This window comes from Chiroxiphia lanceolata, chromosome 4, assembly GCF_009829145.1.
Source record: "Chiroxiphia lanceolata isolate bChiLan1 chromosome 4, bChiLan1.pri, whole genome shotgun sequence".
NCBI classification, from domain to species: Eukaryota; Metazoa; Chordata; class Aves; order Passeriformes; family Pipridae; genus Chiroxiphia; species Chiroxiphia lanceolata.
The window spans coordinates 72,892,091-72,914,540 of record NC_045640.1 but is presented as its reverse complement, the minus strand read 5'-3'; the positions used below and the strand labels follow the sequence as shown (position 1 = coordinate 72,914,540).

The 22,450-nt window shown below is 45.2% G+C and overlaps 1 protein-coding gene across 5 annotated transcripts in view; it reads left to right on the top strand.

Annotated features, from left to right (window-relative positions):
* Window positions 1–7,073: 7,073 nt before the first annotated feature.
* The window catches only part of UGT8 (UDP glycosyltransferase 8), a 34,056-nt gene continuing 18,679 nt past the window's right edge, over window positions 7,074–22,450 (top strand). Inside the window, exons 1-2 of one of the 5 annotated variants that reach the window (XM_032686066.1) lie at window positions 7,075–7,441; window positions 8,186–8,303. Coding sequence is in view for 1 of the 5 variants with exons in the window: in XM_032686065.1 (XP_032541956.1) it covers window positions 8,069–8,303 (235 nt within the window). In the remaining 4 variants the exon portion in view is untranslated. Of the gene's footprint in view, window positions 7,442–7,737; window positions 7,758–8,050; window positions 8,304–10,058; window positions 10,076–22,450 lie in introns of those variants that run through there. The other 4 variants (XM_032686067.1, XM_032686069.1, XM_032686065.1 and 1 more) reach the window with 4 other exon arrangements.

The following is a 22,450-nucleotide window of genomic DNA, read 5'->3' as shown; positions in this document are numbered from 1 at the left end:
AGCTTGATATACAGTTTTTATTACCAGGGCTGCTTGCAATCAAGGAAGAAGGGAAAATAGTCCATAAGATGTACAGGAATGGACAAAGATGAAATAGGGATAAGGAAATTCTGCAAATATGCCTATTAGAACAAAACAGAACTGCTTCCTGAAAATACTGCTTCTCTAACTGAAGCACAGACCTCTCCCCTGGGATTTAAAGCAGTGGATAGCAGTAATTTCAGCATGACATTCTAAGAGTGTATCAATGCTTGCAAAATGCAGACAGACATGCAAGTGAGGAACTCATTTGGAAAGTGTGGCATGAGGATGTGGTGGTGGCTACCCAGACATTGGGAAACAACTTCTTGGCCTGGGGTAGGTAGGTACACGCAGTGATTTGGGCACACTTCCCATCACACCCAGCACAGGAGCTATAACAAGATGAACCAGCATTGCTGCTGAAGGCCCACAGCTGCTGCATTAAGTTCAGTACTAGAAGTTACTGACTTCCCAAAGCACTGCAGAGTTGTTGAGATCAGCTCATGGCACTTGAAACGCCAAGTTCCCTCCATGCTCTGTGGACTCACATCAGTGGCCACACTTTATTGCCTTGGCAGTTTTGATCAATCACGCTGGTGGCTTGTTTTGTTTCATATCAGTTGCTGGAAATCACTTTCCCCCCTACCCCTCCCAGCTTTGTATAGAAAGAAATTGATATTGAATAGTCACCTGGCACTGGAGCTTGTACTCAAGATCTTTGCCCTGTACCCCTGGCAAGCATCCCAAAATCAAGGCTGGAGAGCCCTGTTCTGGTTTTTAATCTCTTGCTTCTTATAAATCTATAGTCACAAATTCAGGGTTGAAAGGGATCTCCTAGGTTGGGACTATTACCCTACCACTGAAGGAACTCAGTCCTACCATGTCTTTCACGGACTTACAGAGCTCATATTGAAGTCAGGGTACTTCCATAACATGGAAGAACATAAAACAGGTTACAGTCAGTAGCTTACAATCACAGCCCAGCAGTATCTGAGGAGACAGGAGACATCTTCAGACATTTAAATGAAGGGTGTCAGTTCTCTGCAGACTCTACTGTTCAGCACATTTTGAGACCACGACTTAGTATTGTCTTTAACTACAAAGACTTCAAAACACTGAGCTCAATATGACCTACTCAAGTTATCTTACCTCTGACAAGAGGAAGAAAAAAAAGAAGCATCCACCTGAACAAGACTCCAGGGAAAGATCCCTAACTATTTGTTTTGTCAAGCTTTTGCCACTCTACATGCAAGGCTATGAATCCTGTTACAAACCACTTCTAAACCAGAGAATTGAACCTACACAGCCCATACCACACCCTTGTCAGTTGTGCCAGTATCCAGTGACCAGCTAGATGTCAGTTCAATTCCCTAGTTCCTTGAAGCCCTATTGAGGTGCTCTGTTGCTCACTCCTGCTTCTCAGCTGAGGTAAGGAGAACAAGCAAGATGAACAGTGTTTCTCACATTTGGTGGTTTTTTTTAGTAGGTGTGGTAAGACCTCTGTTATTAATGAGAAATGTTGTAAGAACCAAGTACAATAAAATACTGCTAGAGCAACACATTTGTTTGTTGCCCTTTCTTCCCCTTCAAACAGAAACATGTTTTATTGGAGTATCCAGGCACTATTAATTGTCTTATTTATGGTCATACACAAGTAACTTTACAGGGGAAAAATACACAAACCACAGCTTACCATCGTGCATGATTTAAGTTATAACCATATAAACCTCAGCAGCACTTCCTGAAGTCACTTACAGGTGTAAAAACAAAGTACAATCAGGAATCCTGTTGGATGGGTTCACTCCCTCTGCAGCCACATTTTGAACTCAGTACTTGTTACAATATTGGAGATAGTGTCAGTGGGTTCTGAAAAAACCACTCGCAAGGGCCAGGTATGGAATTAGTACTAACTCTGAGCTTTGGTATTTCATGGATTTTTCTTTTCCTTCTAAAAAGGAGACTTCATTGTAGTACCACTTTGTAATTGCTTCTTCCTGACTAACCAACTAATTACAACAAGCAAGCTCTGTCAGGTAACAGACTTGAAATATCTTTTGATACTTAAACTGAAAAAAAACCTACCACTGCTATCTATTATGTGGTTTTCCATAAGCTTAAAGACATGAAATTACAGCTCTTCTCTTTGAGGAGGGACAAGGACGGCTACACAGGGCACTATTGGCATGAGATATATCAACCTGCAAGGTAACAAATTACATTTACAAACGTTTTTAACCACAACTAAACCCACCACGTTTTAACCAGATTAAATCCACGCAGATAGTTTTTGAGCTTGTACCAATCTGGCATTTGAACCTCCCTGTCAATGATACCAATGGCTTCTCAGTTGTCAGCTCCCAAAGACTTAAGAACAACATCTTAACTGAAAAGTCAAGTTTCTGGATAGAAACAATAGTCTAAATAAAACCTCGTGAGTGACTTTTCACGTGCAGGGGGTTTTCTCAAAGACTTAACGACTCTTTTTTTAAAATCGAATGGGAAAACATCAATTTCTATGATAATGTGAACACAAGCATCCGTCTTGCTATTGTTACATTTCTTTTCAAATGTATAACGAGAAAGATGTTACCCCACAATTCTAAGAACAGCTAAAGATGCAGTGCCAGAAGAGCAATATTAGAACACAGCAATGCTACAGAGAGTCGCACAGGTTTTGAATTGACTCCAGTGAATCACAGTTAAGCACAGAGAAAAAAACAAAGGAACAGAGAGTCACCAGAATAGGTAACATAAACAAAACTCGACTCAATCAACAAAAACCTACACCACACCTTATTGCCTGTTTGTGTTTCAGCCTAACATCGATACTACCAAAAGATTTACAAATATTCTGAAGAGACAGCTGAGTCTTCCAGACCTAAGTTTCACAAAAACAAATTAATTTCCACTTGCTAAGAAGAAAAAAACCAGAAAAAGGGTACTGTAATTTTCCAATTACACCCTAAAATACAGAGTTCTGTTTAGACTAGGGCAAAACCAACAAGAAAACTTAATTAACAAGCTTCTCTACTATCTACTTTAAGAGGTCCCAGTACAACATAAACCACACGGGTGACCAAACTCCTTCTAAGCCACTATTCAGTTTCTAACACTAGGAAAAAAAAAACCTTTCAGAGACAGCACAACTACTTGGTATAATCAAAACCTTTATTACTTACCCAGAATACTGAGGTGTTGCACTTGCACCCTCCCGGAGTCAAACTCTGCCCTTGGAGCAGGTTTACAAAGCTGTTGCCCATAAAGCTGCTCACTGCCTTCTTACCTGCTCAAACAGCCTGCTTTTAAACTTCCTGGGGTAATCAAGGAAATCAAGGTCAGCTGCTTTTCATGAAGAGCTTTCTTTCATCTCTTTCACCTGTTTTGATACTTGCTGCAGTTACTGTCACCTGTTCTTGGATTACAACGAATAACAGCTGTGTAGTTGCCATCTACCCACTTCGTGGTTTCACAGACTTTGACCAAATCTTCCCTCAGCTTTTCCCTTTCCATACAGAAGAGTTCCAGCTTCTTTAGACTCTCCATCCCCCTAAATACTCTTAAGTGTTCTTCCCTGTACCTCCTCCAAACACATCATGTGAAGTGGGATTAATGGTTTTAACACTTTTGTACATTAAAATGTTCTGACCCTGTGGTCAACAAACCCCCTCAGAAAGTTCCAGTACTGCCAGACAAGGAATAACAAGAGATGAGATCTTACTTGAATTTGTTCAGAAATGATTCCTTCTTTCTTTGTTACAATTTTTGCTCAAGGAAATAGCACACTGTTTTGTGATCACGCAGGGTGCACCGAGAGAGCAACTGAAGGTGCACCGCAGGTTTCTCAACCGGGAGAAAAAGTGATCGAGGCACTTGACATTCTGCCGCTGCCCAAATACACAGCAGTTAACTGCAAATTAACACTTCACACCTAAAAGATCCTCAAAATACAGGGCGATCACACAGGACTTATCTTCTGTTGGGCACCACCACTTACAGGTGTAACATACAGTTCTGGGAGTCACCTACACAGGTAGAATTAACATCACTTCTGTGTTAGTGCCTGTTATGTGAGATAATAATGCCAGCAATCACCTGCAGCAAAGGCAGGCTCTTCTGGACATTTTTCTTGTTTTTATGGGGATCTGCAAACAAGTTCCCAAGATGTGGCAAGCAGATCTAGAAGAGCTGGTTGTCTGGTAACACTGCAGTTAAATTAGGTAATATACATTTCAGATGATTAGTTCCATCTGGCATATTGGAAAGGCAAAAGAACTCCAAACCGCAGTTAAATAAATTAGTTTGGCCGATCACATACCACTGAACAAGCAAAATTATCTAACACTGTCTCAGATGAGCTACAAGGAGGTTTGTACTTCTACTTTGCTCTGTAAAAACTCTTGAGGTATGTGCATGTATAGCCAAAACAATCAAGGCAGTGGGGAAAACAACCCAAAGAACAGGGTGTGAATCATCATGATGCAGAAATCTACTGGAGAAATGACTTTCTCTTTTGCCAACAGACCTGGGCAAATCAGGAGGAAAGCACAAGGGACATAATCTTCAACTTAACTTGCATACACTGAACAGTTCAACCAACCAGCTTTGAAGAATCACAGATCTAGAATATTCCTTGATTCTTATGAGCATGATAAAAAGTCCACAAGGAAGAAAATGCAACAGGGAACAGTTGCCTTCGTTCAAGAGAATCAAGTTAGAACTTGATTCTATTGGGTGAAGGCACACTACAACCTCAGAGAAACACTTCACGTCAAGCAGCATTTCCTTGTTTCTCAGCCAGTAAAAATAACTTTGAGACATCACTGTCCAACTTACAAACAAATTTTCATTAACTATTCCTCTCTTTAAAAATAATACGAAGGTGTCCTTTGGACAACAATAGAAAGTTCTTCAAAAACACTTCTAAAGTGTTTATTAGCTCTGCAAAACTTTAATTGAAATTAAGAATGGTTCAGATTTGCAGCATTTTGTGAATTTTTATCATTTTATTTGAATCCAATTTTCTTATCACGATTTCGAATTCCAAGATTCCAATTCCACTGACTTTCTGGGTTACATTCTGGAATTTACCAGAGAATAAAAAAATCCCTGTTTCAGGGTTGGGCTGTACAACTTATACACCTTAGAAATATAATCATAGCTTAGTTAATAACAAACACTTCACACTTACCTTGAAAGAAATACAAAATCGTTAAACACAAAAATTTTAGGCATATCTGGATTTTGAAATAGAAGCAAATTTGCAGTAGCATGTACCCATAACAGGACAGTATCACGTTCTTGGAGTTGAAGTGTTTGCACAAGGAAAGATCACTACATGCTGTTACAGCAAATGTATGATGTTCTGAGGAAATCATTAACTCTGAACACAATAATTTGTGTCTGACCCATGCTTGCTTGCTGAATAAGATAGGACACTGGCAAGGCAGAACAATGATCAAATCAAGCAACTATGACGTGCTGACAGGAAAGATAGAATGTGTGGGAAATAATACAAAAGCTTGTAGAAGTACCATTCTCTCCTGAGTTAGAATTAAATAGTACACAGCAAATTCAAAACACTACCACCACTGTGAGATGTTTTCAGTACCACATTCCATGAAGAAACCCTTAAACTGATTTTTTTTACCAAGGTCTGCTAAGCAACTGTAATAAAAATCCCCAGGTAATTGCACCAATTGCTGCTTTCACAGCAAGAGCACCTTTATTAAAGGTGAAAGAGAGAAACAAAGAGAATATCGATAAACGTACAGGAGATCTCAGCATAGCTCAGGGAGGTCTGCACAAAACCTACCTACAAATCCAGACTTATGCCCATTGTTACCCCAAGAACGGTTCTGCTGGGTTGGGATTTCCTACATCAGTTGTCACCGGAATAAGGAGGTCACTTAGATATGCAGAGAAGCTGAATTTATTCAATTGTTACCTACTGCCTTCCACTGGCATTACAGTTTGAAATGTATTTTGTCCTGAAGGAACTACAACCTTTGACACAATAGTGTGAATATGTTTGATTTTGAGACATTTAACTTCAGAACCTCATTTTGAGAGTTCAGTATTTACCTCAAAGCCAAAGGCCAGTATTAGCTTGTAGGGTTTCAGTGTCACCCACTAAAGCTTAACACTTTTAATGTTAACTAGATGTCAAATGGGGCATATGGGACTTGAGAAGCTTTAATGATTTGTTTTATATGTGAGAAATGCAAGAGCTTTTAAAAGGTTCTCTAATGAATATCAGGAGAAGTTCTATGTCCCAAATAAACTGGATTAATTTGAATGAAAGTGAAGTTTCATTTTCTTTTGCAAGCCATCTGGACTAGAATGGGGATCAATCTAAAGCTTATGTTTATTTCTCTTATCGTGCACGTCATTAACTTACCATTCCAGTTTCATTAACTTTCTTGTTTTGTCTGATGAAACTCAAACCTTCACTTTTATTAAAGGAGTAACTTGATCTGTCCAATCTGAAAGAGAGACTGACACTTCCTTAGAGTTCATTGCAAAAGAAACGGTGGGTCCGTAAAACACTTTTGAACTTAAAGTGTAAAGCAAGCAGACGGAAAGTTTGGATTTTAGAGTGCCTGTGAGATGAGGGACAAATTTTATTGCTTCAAAGAACTTTATTGTCTGCCCGCTGTGAAAATACACTTTTATTATACTTTATTGTTATGTTGTTATTATTATAGAAGTGAATAGCAGGAAAAAAACCCACCCAAAAAACAAATCCACACCCACCCAAACCACACACAGGGCAAAACCAATTGGAGAATTAGCGTCAGTATTTAAAGTCTGTCAGGTGAGGGCCTTAAAAGCTCTTTTCCCAGGACGGTGGAGGATGGGATAACTTCGTTGCTTAGCCAACGTTTAGTCAGTCGGATGGACCTGGTTTAGAGGCAGGTGCCTCTGCCTCCGCTGGGGGTTGGCACTAAAGAGGTTGGGGCTAAACCCCATGGGCGCTGGGGCTGATTGGCGGAGGCGGCCGCGGCCCCTCCCGCCAGAGGCGGGCACGGGGGACCTGCCCTGTTGCCGGGAGCTGCCCGCTGTCCCGGGAGCGGGGCAGTGCATGGGGCGGCAGGGCAGCCGAGCCTTACCCCGGAGCCGGGGGCGGACGGCAGCGCCGGTGTATGCGGCGGCGCGGAGCGGGGGCAGCCCGGAGTGATGCGAAGTTGAGGGAGGACGGAGCGAGGGAGCCTCCTCTGCTCGCAGGGCAGCCCAGCCCCGCAGCAGGTGCAGCAGAGCCCGGGCGGAGGCACCGGCGGGCCCGGCGCTCCCGGCGCCGCAGCAGCGCCGCAGCCCGGGCCGGGCGGACCCGGCTGAAGGACGAGAGCCCCGAGCGGAGCTGCGGCCATCGGCTCCTTAACCAGAGGCAGCGACGCGGAGGAGCGGCCCTGAAGGGACAGCGGTGAGGGCGCTCGGCGGGACCGAGCGGGGCGAGGCGGTCCCGGCTCCGGCGGGGGGTGCGTGCCCGGCCGGGGCGGCGGAGAGGGGGGCTCTCGTTCCGCCTCGCCGCTTGCTGAGGGGGGGCTCTCGTTCCATCTCGGTCCTTGCTGCACCCCTCCCACATTCCCCCCCCCCCTTTTCCCGTTTCCCTCTTTCCCTGCCGTAACCCAAGGAGAAGCCTTGGGCGCCTTGCATCACCCCGCGGCGGAGGGGTGATGGTGGGGCGGGAGGGCTGAGAGGTGGGAGCTGAGGGGAACAGTCATGGCTGGAGGTGGGGGGTAAGAGCCGGGGGGCCGAGGGGAACAGCCATGGAAGGAGGGGTAAGAGCCGTGGGGCTGAGGGGAACAGTCATGGCTGGAGGTGGGGGGTAAGAGCCGTGGGGCTGAGGGGAACAGCCATGGAAGGGGGGGTAAGAGCCGTGGGGCTGAGGGGAACAGCCATGGTGGGGGGGAGGTAAGAGCCGGGGGGCTGAGGGGAACAGCCATGGTAGGGGGGGTAAGAGCCGGGGGCTTGAGGGGAACAGCCATGTCAAGGGGCGGTAGGAACCCCCAGAGGGGCTGAGGGGAAGAGCCGCAGGGGAGCCGCGGCGATGCGGTGTCCCCGAGCGAGGGGACGGTGTGACCTGAGGAGGGACGGGCAGGGGGGGCGCGCCGCGCCACGTCCTGAGGGGCACCAGAAGGACACGTCCCTTCCCGCCCTTTTCCAGGGCGCTCGGGCAGGAAGAGAAGAGGGGCCCGGGGACCCCGGGCAGGGCACCTGTGTGGCACGGCGGTCGGGCGGTCGGCAGGCGGGCTCTGGCTTGGGCGTCCTCCGGCGCCGCAGCGGTGAGTGCGGGGAAGCCCGGCAGGTGCTGGCGCTGCGCCTTGAGGAAGTTTGGGCTCCGTGAGGGAAGAGGAGAAGGATGAGGAGGAAGGCTGAGGGGGTCCCTCAGCGGCGGCTCCTCAGCCCTGAGGGAGCGGGGCGGGGGGGGGGGGCGCGTGCCGTGCCTGGCGCGCGCGGGGCGCTGAGGGCGGGAAGGCGGGAGCGGCGGAGGGGGGGGGGGGTCGCGGGGAGGACCCGCTGCTTCTCGGACACCGATTTTTTTTTGGGGGGGGGGGGCTCGTTTCAGCCCCTCGGGGCGCTCCGGCCCCTTCCCCGGTGACTGCTCGGTGTGTCGCCGTGAGGGGGGTCTTGTCGGCGCGGGCAGTACCGCGGTTGTGTGGGCGCAGAGCCCCCCCCTCCCCTCCATGTTGCGTTGTCACCCTGGGGCCGCGGTGTGAGGGGCATCATCGAGCCGGGATGACTCCCCGAGGGCCTGGGACGCAGTGCCCTCCCTGGATATTCCCGGAGTTTCCATCCCGGCCGCCTCCGAAGGAGCAGCGTTGCGTAATTGCTGCCGCGCCTCCCCGTTGGGCTCAAAAAAAAAAAAATAGGAGGAAAAAAGGGCCAAGCGTGAACTTTTCGGGGCCGCGCGTCAATAAAGTTGCGGTCTTTAAGCGGATGTCGGGTGGCATCTTGTCTTTCGTGGCTTGTTTACGCGCTCGCTTGAGCACCGACTGTGGAACAATAGGGAATGGTTGGGAATTGCGCAGCCCGTTCTGCATGCTCATCAGAGTTCCCTGGGGATGAATAGGGAGTAATTCCTGTAGTAGACATCCTTGAAGGTCTCCTCCCCCGAAGCGAACACCTTGAAAATAGTATTTTGTTTTCTGTTTGGTTTTTTTTTTTTAACGCTGTGACCGGGTGACTTAAGTTTTGCGAATAATTCACACGATATCACTTGTTTCCGCGTTTCTATCCCAGAAATTCTCAGCTGTGTTTCCGAACTGAAGCCGCCTGCCTGCTTTTCCGAGCAATTATCGTACAAGGTCACTTATATATTTTAGCTGAGCTGGTTTTTAAAGCACCAACACAATGTAGTGTGCAATTAACCTTTGCTTCACGTTTCCTCGGTTTTGTTCTTGTGTTTCGGTCATCGATCCAGGCCGAACACTGGATACTACAGTAGCTTTTTTTTTTTTTTTTTTCCCCTTTCCAAAAGACTAACCAGCTTGTGCTGGGGTCTTGCACTCTGAGACGGCTTTCATGCTATTGTGAAAATATTATAGTTGAAAAACAAGGAAATGAGGACTTGGCCTGAAATGCTTGTGTTGTGTTTTTGCCACTTGGTAAATTTCCTGTCAACGAAAGCTCTGCGGAGGCCGTGAGAAAAGAAAATATGTACGTTTTGTAATGTCTGTTACAAATATTTTGCTTCTGAGGTGAGAAACACGTCAGTGTTTTGTAAATATCCCTTACATTTGATTCTCTTAGAGTGCTGGAAGCAATTGGGTTGTTCTGAAGCGGGATTTGGATGGAGAAACCCGTGGGACTAACCCGGGCTGGAGGAGAGGACATCTGAAACGATCCCCTGCATCCTTGCTCTGGTGATGTCACCTGAGCTCTGGGAGAGTCCTGTCCTTGCCCCCGTGAGTGGATCGGAGGGAAGTGACTCGCAAAGGAATTGGCAACGAAGCAGTGGGTTGGTTTTCCACACTGGTGGCAACTTAAACTTGGTGAATGGCTACTAGCTGTTGTAGTTCACTGGTAGTCAGTCACTGCAGGCTGATAACCTCAGGTGTCTTAGTTAGTTTGCAGAAATCAAAGGCAGTCAGAACTGTCATGTGCCTGAAATTTTAATGCCACATTTATATCTAAAGCACTTTATAGTCCTGTTATCCATCCAGGTCAACCCTTTGGAATGATAACTCCGTAGTTCTTCCAGGTACTGGGTTGGTTAGTAAATAAATGCCAGGGCTGCTGTGGATCCTGATGAAGAAAAAGTAAGAACGTGCCATAATTCTCTGCTGTGTATAATTTACATGGTTGGTTTCTAGCAGTATGTTTTATTTCCAGGGATGGAAAACAAATTTTCCGTGTGGTGGGTGTGTTAATACCTGTGAAAACATCGTGTGAGGAGGTAACATAATCCATAAAATAGCACTGAACTTATAGCTTTGTGTATCTTTTTCCTGTACCTGTTGGGACTTGCACTGAGGATGTGTTTTGCTGGAATACTACTCCTACCACTTCAGGAATGTTCTGCAATTAATTAGAGTTACAGATGTAACAACAGTGCCTATCCTAACTTGATTATTTTCTAATTGACTTTCCTGAGTACGAACTACATTATTTGTGCCTTGAGCTGCCAGGTTCAAGTCTTATTGCCTGCCCCTACTTTCCTTGGTGTTTTCCACATCCCTGTTTTAACCAGGTTGCTTCTCTTAGAGTAGTACCAGGAATTCATCTTGGTTTGCTCCACCTTGGTTGAGCCCCTTGCCATTTAATTATAAGAAAAATCCCACTGCAGTATGAAAAGCCATTGAGGTCTTTTTTGGTAAGATCAGATTCATGAGATGCTTAGTAACTGAAATACCTTTTCTCTCCAGATCAGGACTTTGAACAGAAATGTTTTTATTTCTGTTTCATTATTACAGAGAGGTATTTCAGGAGAGAACAGGACTGTGTTTGAGAAAGGCTGATACTTTAGAAGGATTTGAAATCATTCGCCTCCTTTTGTTGGTATTTCTAGTGTTCAGAAAAAAAAATCTTCTGTTGTTGTTTTAGAAAGTATCTTTGGGCTCAGAACTGACGTTCTGATACAGCTCCAAGGGTTTGTGAATAGGCATTGTAGAGGGCTCTTCTCCCTGTTTTCCAGGAAGTAAGATACACTGGGACCATTTAATATTCTGTCCTTCCCCTGGGACAGCTATGCTTGGAGGGTATTTCTGAGACTTTTGCCATAAGGTTTCTTGAACCCTTTGACAGAATATTTCTGATGTTTTCTGACACTTAGATGTCTGTATTTTAAAATGCTCAGGGTGTGGGGCCCTGTTACTCCTTGTGAGAAGGAAGTATTTCAATTGTTTGTAGCCAGAGCTGTGGTTCCAAGCTGGTTTGTTGTGACCATTTCTCTTAAGCAGCGCACTTGTCATGCACATAATTTTATTTGTGTAGGGAAACAAGCACAGCTTTCTTCTTTGCTCTGTGCTCTTCTTTCCTCCTATGAATGGATGGGTCAGCTTCATCAAAAATAAGCAACTTAAGACTGTTTTCCCTTCCTACTCAGTGACTGAAGGGAGAGTTAATGGGAAGCCTTGAGTCAGCTTCAGATTGTGAACTGAGCTGGAAAGGAGCCGTGATGCCCTGCTGAAACACTTACATTGGAACAAATTAAGGTTGTCTCTCTCTCTCTCTAAGGGGAGATAACAGTATGAGCATCAAACCTTTTGGAGTTCCTTAATTTAAGACACTGTATTCCATTAGAGGAATTGTTTTCGCCCATACATCAACACCAGTCTGGAAAAAGTTATTTAATTCATTGGTTACACCCAAGGATGGAGCACAATAACTGCAGCACAGCCTTCAAACATGAAATTTTTTGAAGTTCAGGGCCTTGGTGAAGATTTAGATTAAAATGCAGTTACGTATGTTGAATTTGATTTGTGTTTTTTTCACATTCAGTTTGGAAGCTGTTTGAAATGAATAAGGTGCTTTAATGCCAAGAACACAAATTAATGAGACGAAAGTATTCAAAAAAGAATTGCAGAAACCTTCCACAAAATAAAATACCAGCTTTAAAAAAAAAAAAAGTAATTGTGTTGCTGCTTGCCCTTAATTTTATTTTCAGGACGTCATTGTTGTCCTCCCAGTTTAGTGTTTAAACTGAAAAAGCCCTTTAATTTGGAGCAAAGTGAGGCGTTGCATGGCATCGAAGAGGCATCTCTCTCTGAATGGAATCTGGGCAAGGCACAGGAATTTTGGCCACAGTGCTGCTGTGAACATGAGATGCACAGCTGGCTTGGGAGGTGACGTGGGAAGCGTGGAGCCCACTGCCATTATCAAACCCTTGACCTGTGGCAGCAGTTTATGTTGTATCTGTTTCAGATTAGTGAGTCCTAGTGATTTTTTTTCTCTTTTTTTTTTTTTTTAGAAGGGGGCAGTTGTTACGAGAGCTTGGGTGCTGTGCAGGCAGCTCAGTGTTTATTTTGTAGGTTTGCTTGGGGAGCCAGTTCTGCCAATTTATCATAATGCAAACAGCTGCTGAAAAGTGTGGCATTTTATATAGCATGGGTGTGTTAAACCTTGGTAGCAGTGTCTTTCTCAAGAGCTTTCTTGGCTGTGGAGGTCTCTTAGATGAGGTTTTGCACTGGACAAAGTCACCGTAGTCTAAATAAAACCTGAACAGCAGAGTGCTGTAAACACCAGCAAAGCTTTGGGGAATTAGACCTTGATGAAGCCTGGCTGGTCCTCAGAACAGTGTTATCTCCTGTCCCTTTATTTTCATTGAAGTACACTTGGAGATTGGAGTATTCCAAATAACTCCATCTCAGACTGCACATTTAATTAAACAGTCAGTTTTGCCTTAAACTGCTTACTACTGAAATAACTAAATACAGCCCTGCTACGGGCCCTCAAGTTATTTCTGTTGTAAACCCCCTGTCACATATTTGTTACTGTACAGTGATAATGTTGAGGAAGCTTTAGCTGCTTTCCAGAAGTGGAGGAAGATCTTCCCGTCTCCTGGGAAGTACAGAAGCATTTGGGGTGTGTGGATTGTTTATTGTTGATTTGTTTTGGGTTTTACACCCAGATCACTCTGTGAATCACAGTGAACCATCTTTGTGTTGACCCTCTGTAGCCTTTGGATCTGTTTTCTCTTTTGCTTGATATTTGTGAATGAACAGATTGCACTGAGTCTCAGATTGTCTTTGGAAGTCCACAGATCTCCTGTCTTTAGACCATTCCTTTCTGAAGTTACACTCCAGTCTTAGTCAACCGCTGATGCTAGAAATCGGCAGGAAGTTTGCATGTTGACAAATTTATGGAGCTACTGCAAAAAAAAAAATCCCAAACTGACCCTTACTGGAGTGTTTTACACATCTTAAATGAAGCCTAAGTTGATTTCTGTCCCCTCTTGCTCTAGTAAGTGATGTGGTCTTGCCCTTAAAATCAGTCTAAGCGTTAAACTACATAGCAAAGCTGTTACATACACCACTTCTATCCTTACTCTAGGCCCACATTCTGCTAGGAGGTGGCTCAAAGCAGACACCCCAAAACACAAATCTGAACGTAATAGAGAGTACTTGACTTCAAAGAAAACCTACCTATACAATTCAAAACAGAACCTAATGATTAACAGACTGAACAAGCTGAATGTTTCTGGAGTGTGTGTGGTGCTGCTGCAATTATTTTAATTGAGCTCGAATAAGAACAAAACATTATTAAATCGAGTATTTTAACTTTTTTTTCCCAAGTTTTATTTCCCGCTGCAGAGACAAACCTGCCACAGTTTCCCCTTTGTGGGTTCTGTTTGTGTGGCTTGTTAAAATGTGCTTATTTGCTGTAGCATGAAGTCAGAAATGGAACAAAGCAATTCATTGAGTGCTTCTGGGTGTCATGTGATGGCGTGACCCGGGGGGAGCTTGTACCAAGCTGGAGCCAACTGGAGTGAGAGATGAAGCATCCCCCCAAATAATTACTGAAGTTGAAGGAAAATCCCAGTAAAATGGGCTGAAGTTTAAAAGTAATGTTGTTTCAGATCCCGAGGCTTGTTCATGAGGCGAAATTCATGCTTGGGTGATGGCAGCATGTAATTACAGGCTGTGCTTGTTGCACCAACAAATTAAGCTCGCTATGAAGCTCTGTGATTTCTTCCAGCCCCTTCTTCAGAGAGTCACTTTATCAAAGGAGATTCAGTCGCTGATCAAAGTCTTGAAAATCAGAGTCAGGTTGTTTTCTCTTTTTTTCTCCATTTTTTTTTTTCCCCTTTTCTTTTTGGTGCTTCATCCAGCCGCTATTTCAGCCTGTCTTTTGATGCCAGCGTGACAGCAAAGACCTCCTGGGCGGCTCTGACCCCTCGGTGGAGACATCTTTGTCTCCATCAGCTGCTGTGGCACTCGTGCCTCCTGCTCTCTGCAGGTAGGAGGCTTCCTCTCATTTTTTTCTTGCTCTGTTCCTGGGCTCTTCGGGGCAGTGTGGTCACACAGCAGGAGCAGGGCTGGTGAATAACCTCTTACACAGCACTGGTGTCCCTGGGAAACGTGGAGTAACCTGTTGGCTCCTCTCTGGTAGCGCCGCCGAGCCCCGGCTGCCACAGCAATATTTCTGGGTGCAAAAATGGCTGCAGCAGGTGGGGAAACTTTGCCCTCAGGTCTTGGTGCTTGGAGAGAGAGAGAGAGTCTCCAGGAGTCGAGGGGACTCTCTCAAGGGACTTGTGTGTCGGTGCCAAACTGCTGCATGTTCTGTGAGCTCCCAGGAGCTCTGAGGGAGGCGAGCAATTTGTCTCGTCCGTCCAGCGCGACGGGAGAGCCTTTCCTGACAAATCCCTCCGCGAGGAACGTACGTGTCCTGCTTGCGAGCAGATGGCTCTCTCGCTGTGTGCAGTCAGCAGTTACCTTTCCAAGGTGCTGGGGGTGGGATAACCACGGGCAGCAGGACCAGAGCTGCAGAATGGAGAGTGCCAATGCGGAGAAATCCGAGTCCCTGGCACGCGGAGTCGGGTCCCTTCAGTCGCACGGGGTTTGGAGCGGTGCATTAAGTGGGGGGCTCTGCTCATCCCCACTGCGTAAAGTGAAATTATAAGGATCTTGAAACGCCCCATTTGAGCTGCCCAGTGCACAGCAGGACGAAAGAAAAGAAGGTGCTGTTCTTGTTCTTTCTGCTTTTATTCGGGTTATTAAAATACCTGAAGAATACCTCTTGATTTGTTTCTGCTCCCCTACCTGAGATGTCTGCGAAGGTTAATGTTTCACAGGCTGTAAAATCTTCATGGAACTCACTTTAATGCAGTTAGCTGGACTGAACTTTGCTACTACTGTACCTAGTATCTATTTTCATTCAATAAAGTTTATATTTTGACCTATATACTGTTTGCCCACTGTTTTTTAGCGTGTGGGATGTTAAGAATTGTGGGTCCTGTCGAGTGAAAGGTGCCTTTGCCGTGTTGTAACTTCAGGTTGTGAAAATATTTAACCAGACTTTAAACCTTTACTCTCAGGTAAATCAGTTCTTGAGTGCTGTCAGTACTGCAGTGTTATAATCTCACAGTGTGCAGGGACTTGATGTAAAAGAGCAAATCTGACTTGAGAAACTTAGATGGATTTAGAACCTATTCATGGAACAATGATGGTAGTCTTTGTGGATTTTTCATCTTTTTAGATATGATTGGTGTTTTCAGAAGCTTAGGACAGTTTTCCATGGCCACGAAGACTCAAAGTTATTATTTCAGGAAGCCAGTGGCAAAGTGTTGCCAAGAACGTGGTACTTTGGCCACTTGCTATAAACTCGTCTTAATAGGACGTGATGCCTTGCACAAGAGTTTTATTCCCATGTAAGTTCTGGAAGATCTGCCTACTAGCATGTCTGCTGAAAATATTTTGTGTATCAGCTGTAAAACCTGTGTGTTGAAGGAGAAGTGCCTCTGGTACCTTGCTGCCTTTGGAAGAGAGGATTTCTAAAATTGTTCTTCCAATGCTGTTCAGTCCAAAAGCTCAGGTAAAATCCTTCAGTGTTCGATAAAACCTGTTGCACAAATTAATAAGAGCAGTTTCATAAGTTGCATGTCCTTTTGACTCCCTCTTGACAGCTCCTTTGCTGTTTGCACAGCTGACACAGTAAGTCAGACAGGATTGCAGTGACACTGTAATGCCTGTAAATCTTCCTCTTTTATCTGTGGATGAGATGTTCTTGTATTCACTGAAGCGCTTCAGTGAATAGATAGAGGGTGTAATTGTTTGGGAGACTGTACAAAGCAAGTTGAAAAGCCTATGCTTGCTCATGCACTCAGGATTTCTTACTAATTTCTTAATTTATCAGTTGAAAATGGAGCCTATAGTTAAAAGCCAAATCTTACCACTCATCTAAAACGCTGCAACACAGAGGAACAATCACATCACACGCTTCCCTCAGCAATTAGTAACGAGATGTGCGACCGGAAAAACTTCAGGTTCTGAATCTGAAGGCTGTACAATACCTGTTAGGGGAGTGTCTTCCTAGATAATATCCTGCCTTGTTGCCCCAGGGCTCTGTGCATTCCCACATTTCTGCTGTTTTGTGTGTTGTTGAGTAGCAACTGGTTCCTCACCTTAAACTGCCTGAAGTCAGCTTATGGGCCTGACTTATTTAATGCTCCTAAAGGATTATGGAGCAGCGTTTCCTATTGCCTAGGGAATATGGACAGCAGAGTAGGCAGTATTATGGGTTAAGAACATACTTCACCATTGCTGGCTTAAAGGGTTTAGGAGGCGAGTTGCACTTGGAGCTTGAAGGTTGTGGTCTGTCTTACTGTCACGTGTTATGCCACTAATTAAAATCTTCCTGTGTCTGACAATTGGAGCATCTGCTGGGATTTGCTGTCAGACATGATGTGGTCAGTGCATTGCCTCACTCGGAATTTCCAGAATCAATGCATCACATTATTGTTTCTGTATGTATTTTTTTCATCTTTGACATCAACTGGTTTGCCTGTGGCTGACACTGCTAAGATTTGGGTTGAGTACACGGTTTATCCCACTGAATCAAACTGTAACCAGTGTTAGTGAACCTCTGGTTTGTCCTGGAATATTTTCTTCCTCTTTCAGCGTTATACTTCCCCTGTAAGTGCTTTGTGTCAGTCATTCCTGGCTATCTTGGGCTTGATAAAAGGCTTTGCTTACAGGGCCTTTGGTCATGCAACCTGCGTTGTAGGGCTTGGTTCTGTGTTTGGCCGAGGTGTTTACAGGCCTGTGGAGGCCGGATACCGGGGTTTATCTGTAACACTGTGTTTAATAACAGCTAAAGGAGCCAGATTTGCACATGAAATAAGTTGTGTCCGTGGGAGTTCGAGTAGCAGGGCGGGACTGCGGCTTCAGTTCATCAGGTTGTTAACAACCCGTGGTCACGGGTGGCAGTTTGTGGTACTCACAGTTCGCTTAAAAGCGTACAGGATCTCACCTTTCCCCTCCTTTCTTTTCGATCATCGTGCTCCTGCGGTGCACGTCGTTAGCTTTCCGCTTGGGCATAGTCATTTCGGTGCTAATTAGCATCCGCCGCTCCTTTAACGTGTGCCCGTCTCTGCTAAATTGTAATGAGTAATTCGAGCCCTTTGGGAAAGGCGAGAGCGATCAGCAGCTCGGAGGCTGCTCCTCCGCTGCTGTCTGGGATGAAGGGCACCTTTCCCGGCAGAGATTCTGCTCAAGGTAAACTCATCAGACCTTAACAAACCTGAAGGGAAGGACTTAAAAAAAGCAAGTGGCATCGCTGGACACAAGCTCTGTAAAGCCTCCCTTGCTGCTTTAAAGCCGGGAGCATTGTGTGTTACTAGTGGAATAAAAAGGACTTTTTATATCCTGAGGTGTAAGTGCCTGGGAACTGTTTAGTCTTCTCAGAGTGATATAAACACTGGAGCAGTTTGAATTCAAGCTGTGCTGTGTATGGAGGTGCTGGAGAGCCTCTTCTGCTTCTAGACCTGTCTGCAGCGGAGGAAAACATCAGTAATTATACTGCTGGCTTGAAAATGGTTATTTCTGAGACATTCAGAAATAGCAGGTAGGCAGCCAGTGGTATAAAGCAGAAAAAAAAAAACCACCAAAACGTGCTTGTAAGTTTTAATTATGGAGTGATTAGCAGATTATTAAGGATTGGCAGCAAATCTAAATCTCACTTTGGGTATGTGTTCCAGCACTGTAACTGACTGTTACAGGAATTAATTGGAATTAATCTAAAATAGTGCCACTTAATTCTTATAGTCATAATTTAAGCATTAAGACTTTTTAATGTCATTTATATAAACCTAAATGTCATTCAGTTTATTTCCACACTGCCTAGCTCTCAGGTATCATCACTGATAGGATCATAGGGGAAGGATCCTCCCTCTTATTTTTCCCTTGGAAGTCACTATTTTCTATGTAGTCACACTTCTTGTTCTGGATCCTGCTTGGTCCTCCTTGAGTGAATGGAAAAATAACTTCCTTAAAAAAAAAAAAAAGAGGATTTATAAGTATTTTGGTCAGCTGTCTTGTAGAGTATGTCTGGTGTTCTGTAACATTTTAAAACTCACACTTTCCCTTTCATTTGAATGTAGGTCATTAACTTAATGAGCAACTGTTGGAGTAGGTTTAATGTTTGACTTGGTCTATCTTTAATATTCAACTTTTTCTTGCTGTGCTCCAGTAGGTGAACCCTCTGCAGTCAGCAGGTGCTTTCCCTCCTATAAAGCCACTCTGCATATTTTTTTTTTCTCCATAGCATTGCTTTTAGGGCTTTTTTGCTGAAATTAGTGGCTTTGATTCAGTGATTGTTTTGTGGGCGTTGTCGGTTGGTTGGAAGTTTTGTTGTTGTTTAAATTTTAGCAAGTTTGGATTTTTCTTTTAGCTCTCTTTGATAAAAGGATGTTACACGCCAGCTCAGACCCTGAAACAGTCTCATTTAATGGAGGCAAATCCTAAGATAGAGGTACAAAATGGCTTTATATTGTTTATGGTCGTGGAGAAACTCATCATCCTTTGTCTTTGGGCTTTCTTTTCCTTTTTTCTGCCAGGACATTTGACAGTTCTTTTTCATGCTCCAGGTGTGTGCAGAGACAGAAGGCAGTTGCACTGGCTGTTGATCCTTTTTGTTTGTTTTGGCCAGTGATTTTGCTGCTGGAGTGTGACTGGGAGTTAGTGGGAAGAGTCCCCGTGGCTGTGATGAGCTGGCTTCCAGCTGCCCCTCAGTGTTTTCCTGACCCCTGGGAAGCCCCCTTTGCCTGGAGGGCTTACAGGATGCTGCTGCCTATTGCCCTTGTTCCTCTTAAATTGAAGCCTTCCAAGCTCCTGCTTCTCTCTGGCCAGGGCATGAAATGATGAGGCTGCAGGTTCCTGCCAGAAGTTCGATAGAAGGTCAGTGCCATTTTTCCCCAGTAAAAATGTCACTTAATCTGCATTTCTCTAATAGCATCACGTGTTTAAATATCCCTATGGCTTGGCAGGGCCTGTACATTTATTTTCCTGTCCCTGTGGAAGGTGCTTGTGTTGAAGAGGCGAGTTGCATAATAGGTTTTGGAGAAGCCATGATGGTTTTAGCAGTTCTGAAGGTACCACAAGGTACAGACTGCCAGGGAGGTGTGTTATCACCTCTTGACTTTGATACACTGCAAGAAGAAGAAAATAAAAATGTGATGAATTTTTTTGCAGGTACGTTATCAGATTTTTCTTGTTAGGTGGGTAGTGCTTTAAAATGCCTTCACAAAGAGTAAAATATCCAATGTGATTCCCGTTTAAAACGTTTTTGTTTGGTGAGTGTGGGGGATAGAAAGCAGTGGGGTGGTACCGCCAGCATCCCGGGCAAGTACAGCTGTAATTCCCATGGCTTTTGATGGCATGTGCATAACCTTGGCTGTGGAAAATACGCCTTAAAGTTAAGGATTATCTTCCTGCACTGTGCTCCGGGCCTGTGTGGGGTCAGGAGCTGGAGTCTGGCAACCTGTTGGATCATGAGTAGCCCTTAGGCTGCTGGAGCCTTTGATTTCTGCTGCTGACAGAAACAGTGATTTTTCCCCATCCTGCTCCTCCATTCATGGTTTTGTAATATCGCTGTTGTTGACAGGAGCAGTAACTCAATACCGTGGGAATGCTTCTAGCGTGGGGACATGGAATCAATAATGGGCTTTTTCCAGGTTTGATTAATCATTTTCTTGGATGCTTCATTGCTGAAGCATTACTTTAGGGTTTTGGCTTTTTTAAACCACCCTTATCTAAGGAGTGTTATTCCTGCAGTGGGGCCCTGTTGAAGGTGGCTGAACATGGACGAGAGAAGTGATTCTCCCTCTGTACTGGGCACTGCTGAGGCCACACCTTGAGGGCTGTGTCCAGTTCTGGGCCCCTCGCTTCAAGAAGGACGTTGAGGGGCTGGAGCGTGTCCAGAGAAGGGCAACAGAGCTGGGGAAGGGTCTGGAGAGGAGCTGAGGGAGCTGGGGTTGTTCAGCCTGGAGAAAAGGAGGCTTGGGGTGACCTTCTCGCTCTCTGCAGCTCCCTGACAGGAGGCTGTGGCAAGGTGGGGCTTGGCCTCTTCTCCCAGGCAAGCAGTGACAGCACAAGAGGACGTCAGGAAGAATTTCTTCATGGGAAGGGTTGTCAAGTATTGGGATGGGCTCCACAGGCAGGTTGTGGAGTCAGCGACGCCGGAGGTGTTCAGGGAACGACTGGACGTGGCACTGAGTGCTCTGGTCTAGTTGACCGGGTGGTGATCAGTTCAAGGTTGGACTGGACGATCTTGGAGGCCTTTTCCAGCCTAAATGATTCCCTGGCTTGTTGGCACTGCACCAAGCCTTGTGCACTTCTGCACTGGCACAGCCCTCTGCTGATGTCCGTGACAGCGGTGCAGCACAGCGAGCTTCTCAGGTCCTTCTGCTGCTGTTTCCTTCAGAAACTTCATATTGTGTAGCAATAAACCTAAATTACACAATTACTGTATGGTGACCATGTAGTATATAGTAAGTATAATTATAGTATTTTATATATAATTACATAAAATACGAGATGCTCTATTTGTGGGCTGGTAACCCACATAACATGAAAAAAAAAAACAACCCCACACTAAAAAGAGTCCTGAGCAATGTGTTGTAGGACAGTTATAAGACTAGAGTGTAAGGAGATAAGGCCTGAGTAGCAGCATTATCTGTTGTTCTTATTTACAAAGGACACTGCAACAGACTCAGGTTTCTGCATGGATTGGTTTGGCACGAGGAAAGAGCAGATTGTTTGGTTTGGCGTGTGCTTGTTTCTCCGTCCTAGGAGGGTTATGGTGACTGAGGAGTTTCTGACGTGCCCTCTCTGTGCTTCTAACGCACTGGGCTTTCATCTGGTGCTTACAGGGTTTTAAACCCCCAAAACAGGGGTGTGAGAAGTGTTTTCCCTTTCCCCAGCAGCCTGCTGCTGTCAGGAGCTGTGTTCAGGATGGCAGTTTGAGTGTAGGTTAGAGCTGGTGCTCAAGTGGGTGTTCAAGTGCTGATTTAAGTAGGTTCAGAATCAAGTACTTGTCCAAGTGTTTCAGTGGAAGTTGAGATGTTCACGTGTGTGGTACTGCCTCCTGTTACTACATGGTGTCTCGTACACAAAGTGTAATTTTTGAAAGCTCAAAGTAAAGTCAGTTCTTACTCTCTGGTAGCCTCTTCCTGCCTGATTGTGACTTTGCATCCCTGTCTGGCTGATCAGTGTTGACACTAAAGGAAAATATTGCATGGATTTGCATGTGCTTTTAGGAGAAAAAAAACTACCTTAATCTTCTCTACTCCTCTTGGCTTATATGAAAAAAAAGAAAACCTCAGAAGATGTTATCCTTAAATCAGACTACAGAGTTGCAACTTTAGGGAGGACAGCCTGAAGCCTGTGGGCAACTATGAGACAAGAGCTTGTGGCAGGAATGCTCATAACCATGTTACCAGTGGTGTGCAGTGTGGTGTGTTCAGACTGCAAAATGGATGTAGAAGTTCCAGTTGAGGAACTGAGTTGTATTTGTACTAAGTCCTGTTATATCCTGGAATATGAGTACTGGTGATTTCTTTGGGTCTCGCGTGTGTGAGTAAGTACAGGATTTTAGCCTTTGGGTCTTTGAACTTAGCGTCTTTCTTAGCCACTTAATAATAAATTCTAATAACAATGGCGCAGCTGTGCTTTTAAGTGTAATCACAAGTGCAGCAGGATGCAGCTCTCAGGGCTGACGTGACGATCTGGGAGCTGCGGGGTGACGTCTGTAGTTCGGAAGTGCCGCGTGTGGTACCTGCGTGGAGGGCACCAGCCTCGCAGTCTCGCTCGGCTTCCCCGCTGTTTCACGCAGGTGCCGTATCGCTGTCTGCGTTGGAAGAGGTCTCTTGTTTACCCTCAGTGCCAGATGGAAAGGGAGGGGTGGGGGAAAGGCGGATCTCACTGGAAACAGGGCGCTGCCAAGTGCGCTCTGAAACGGAGTCTCTCTGGTTCCCTGTGACCACCGCGAGGAC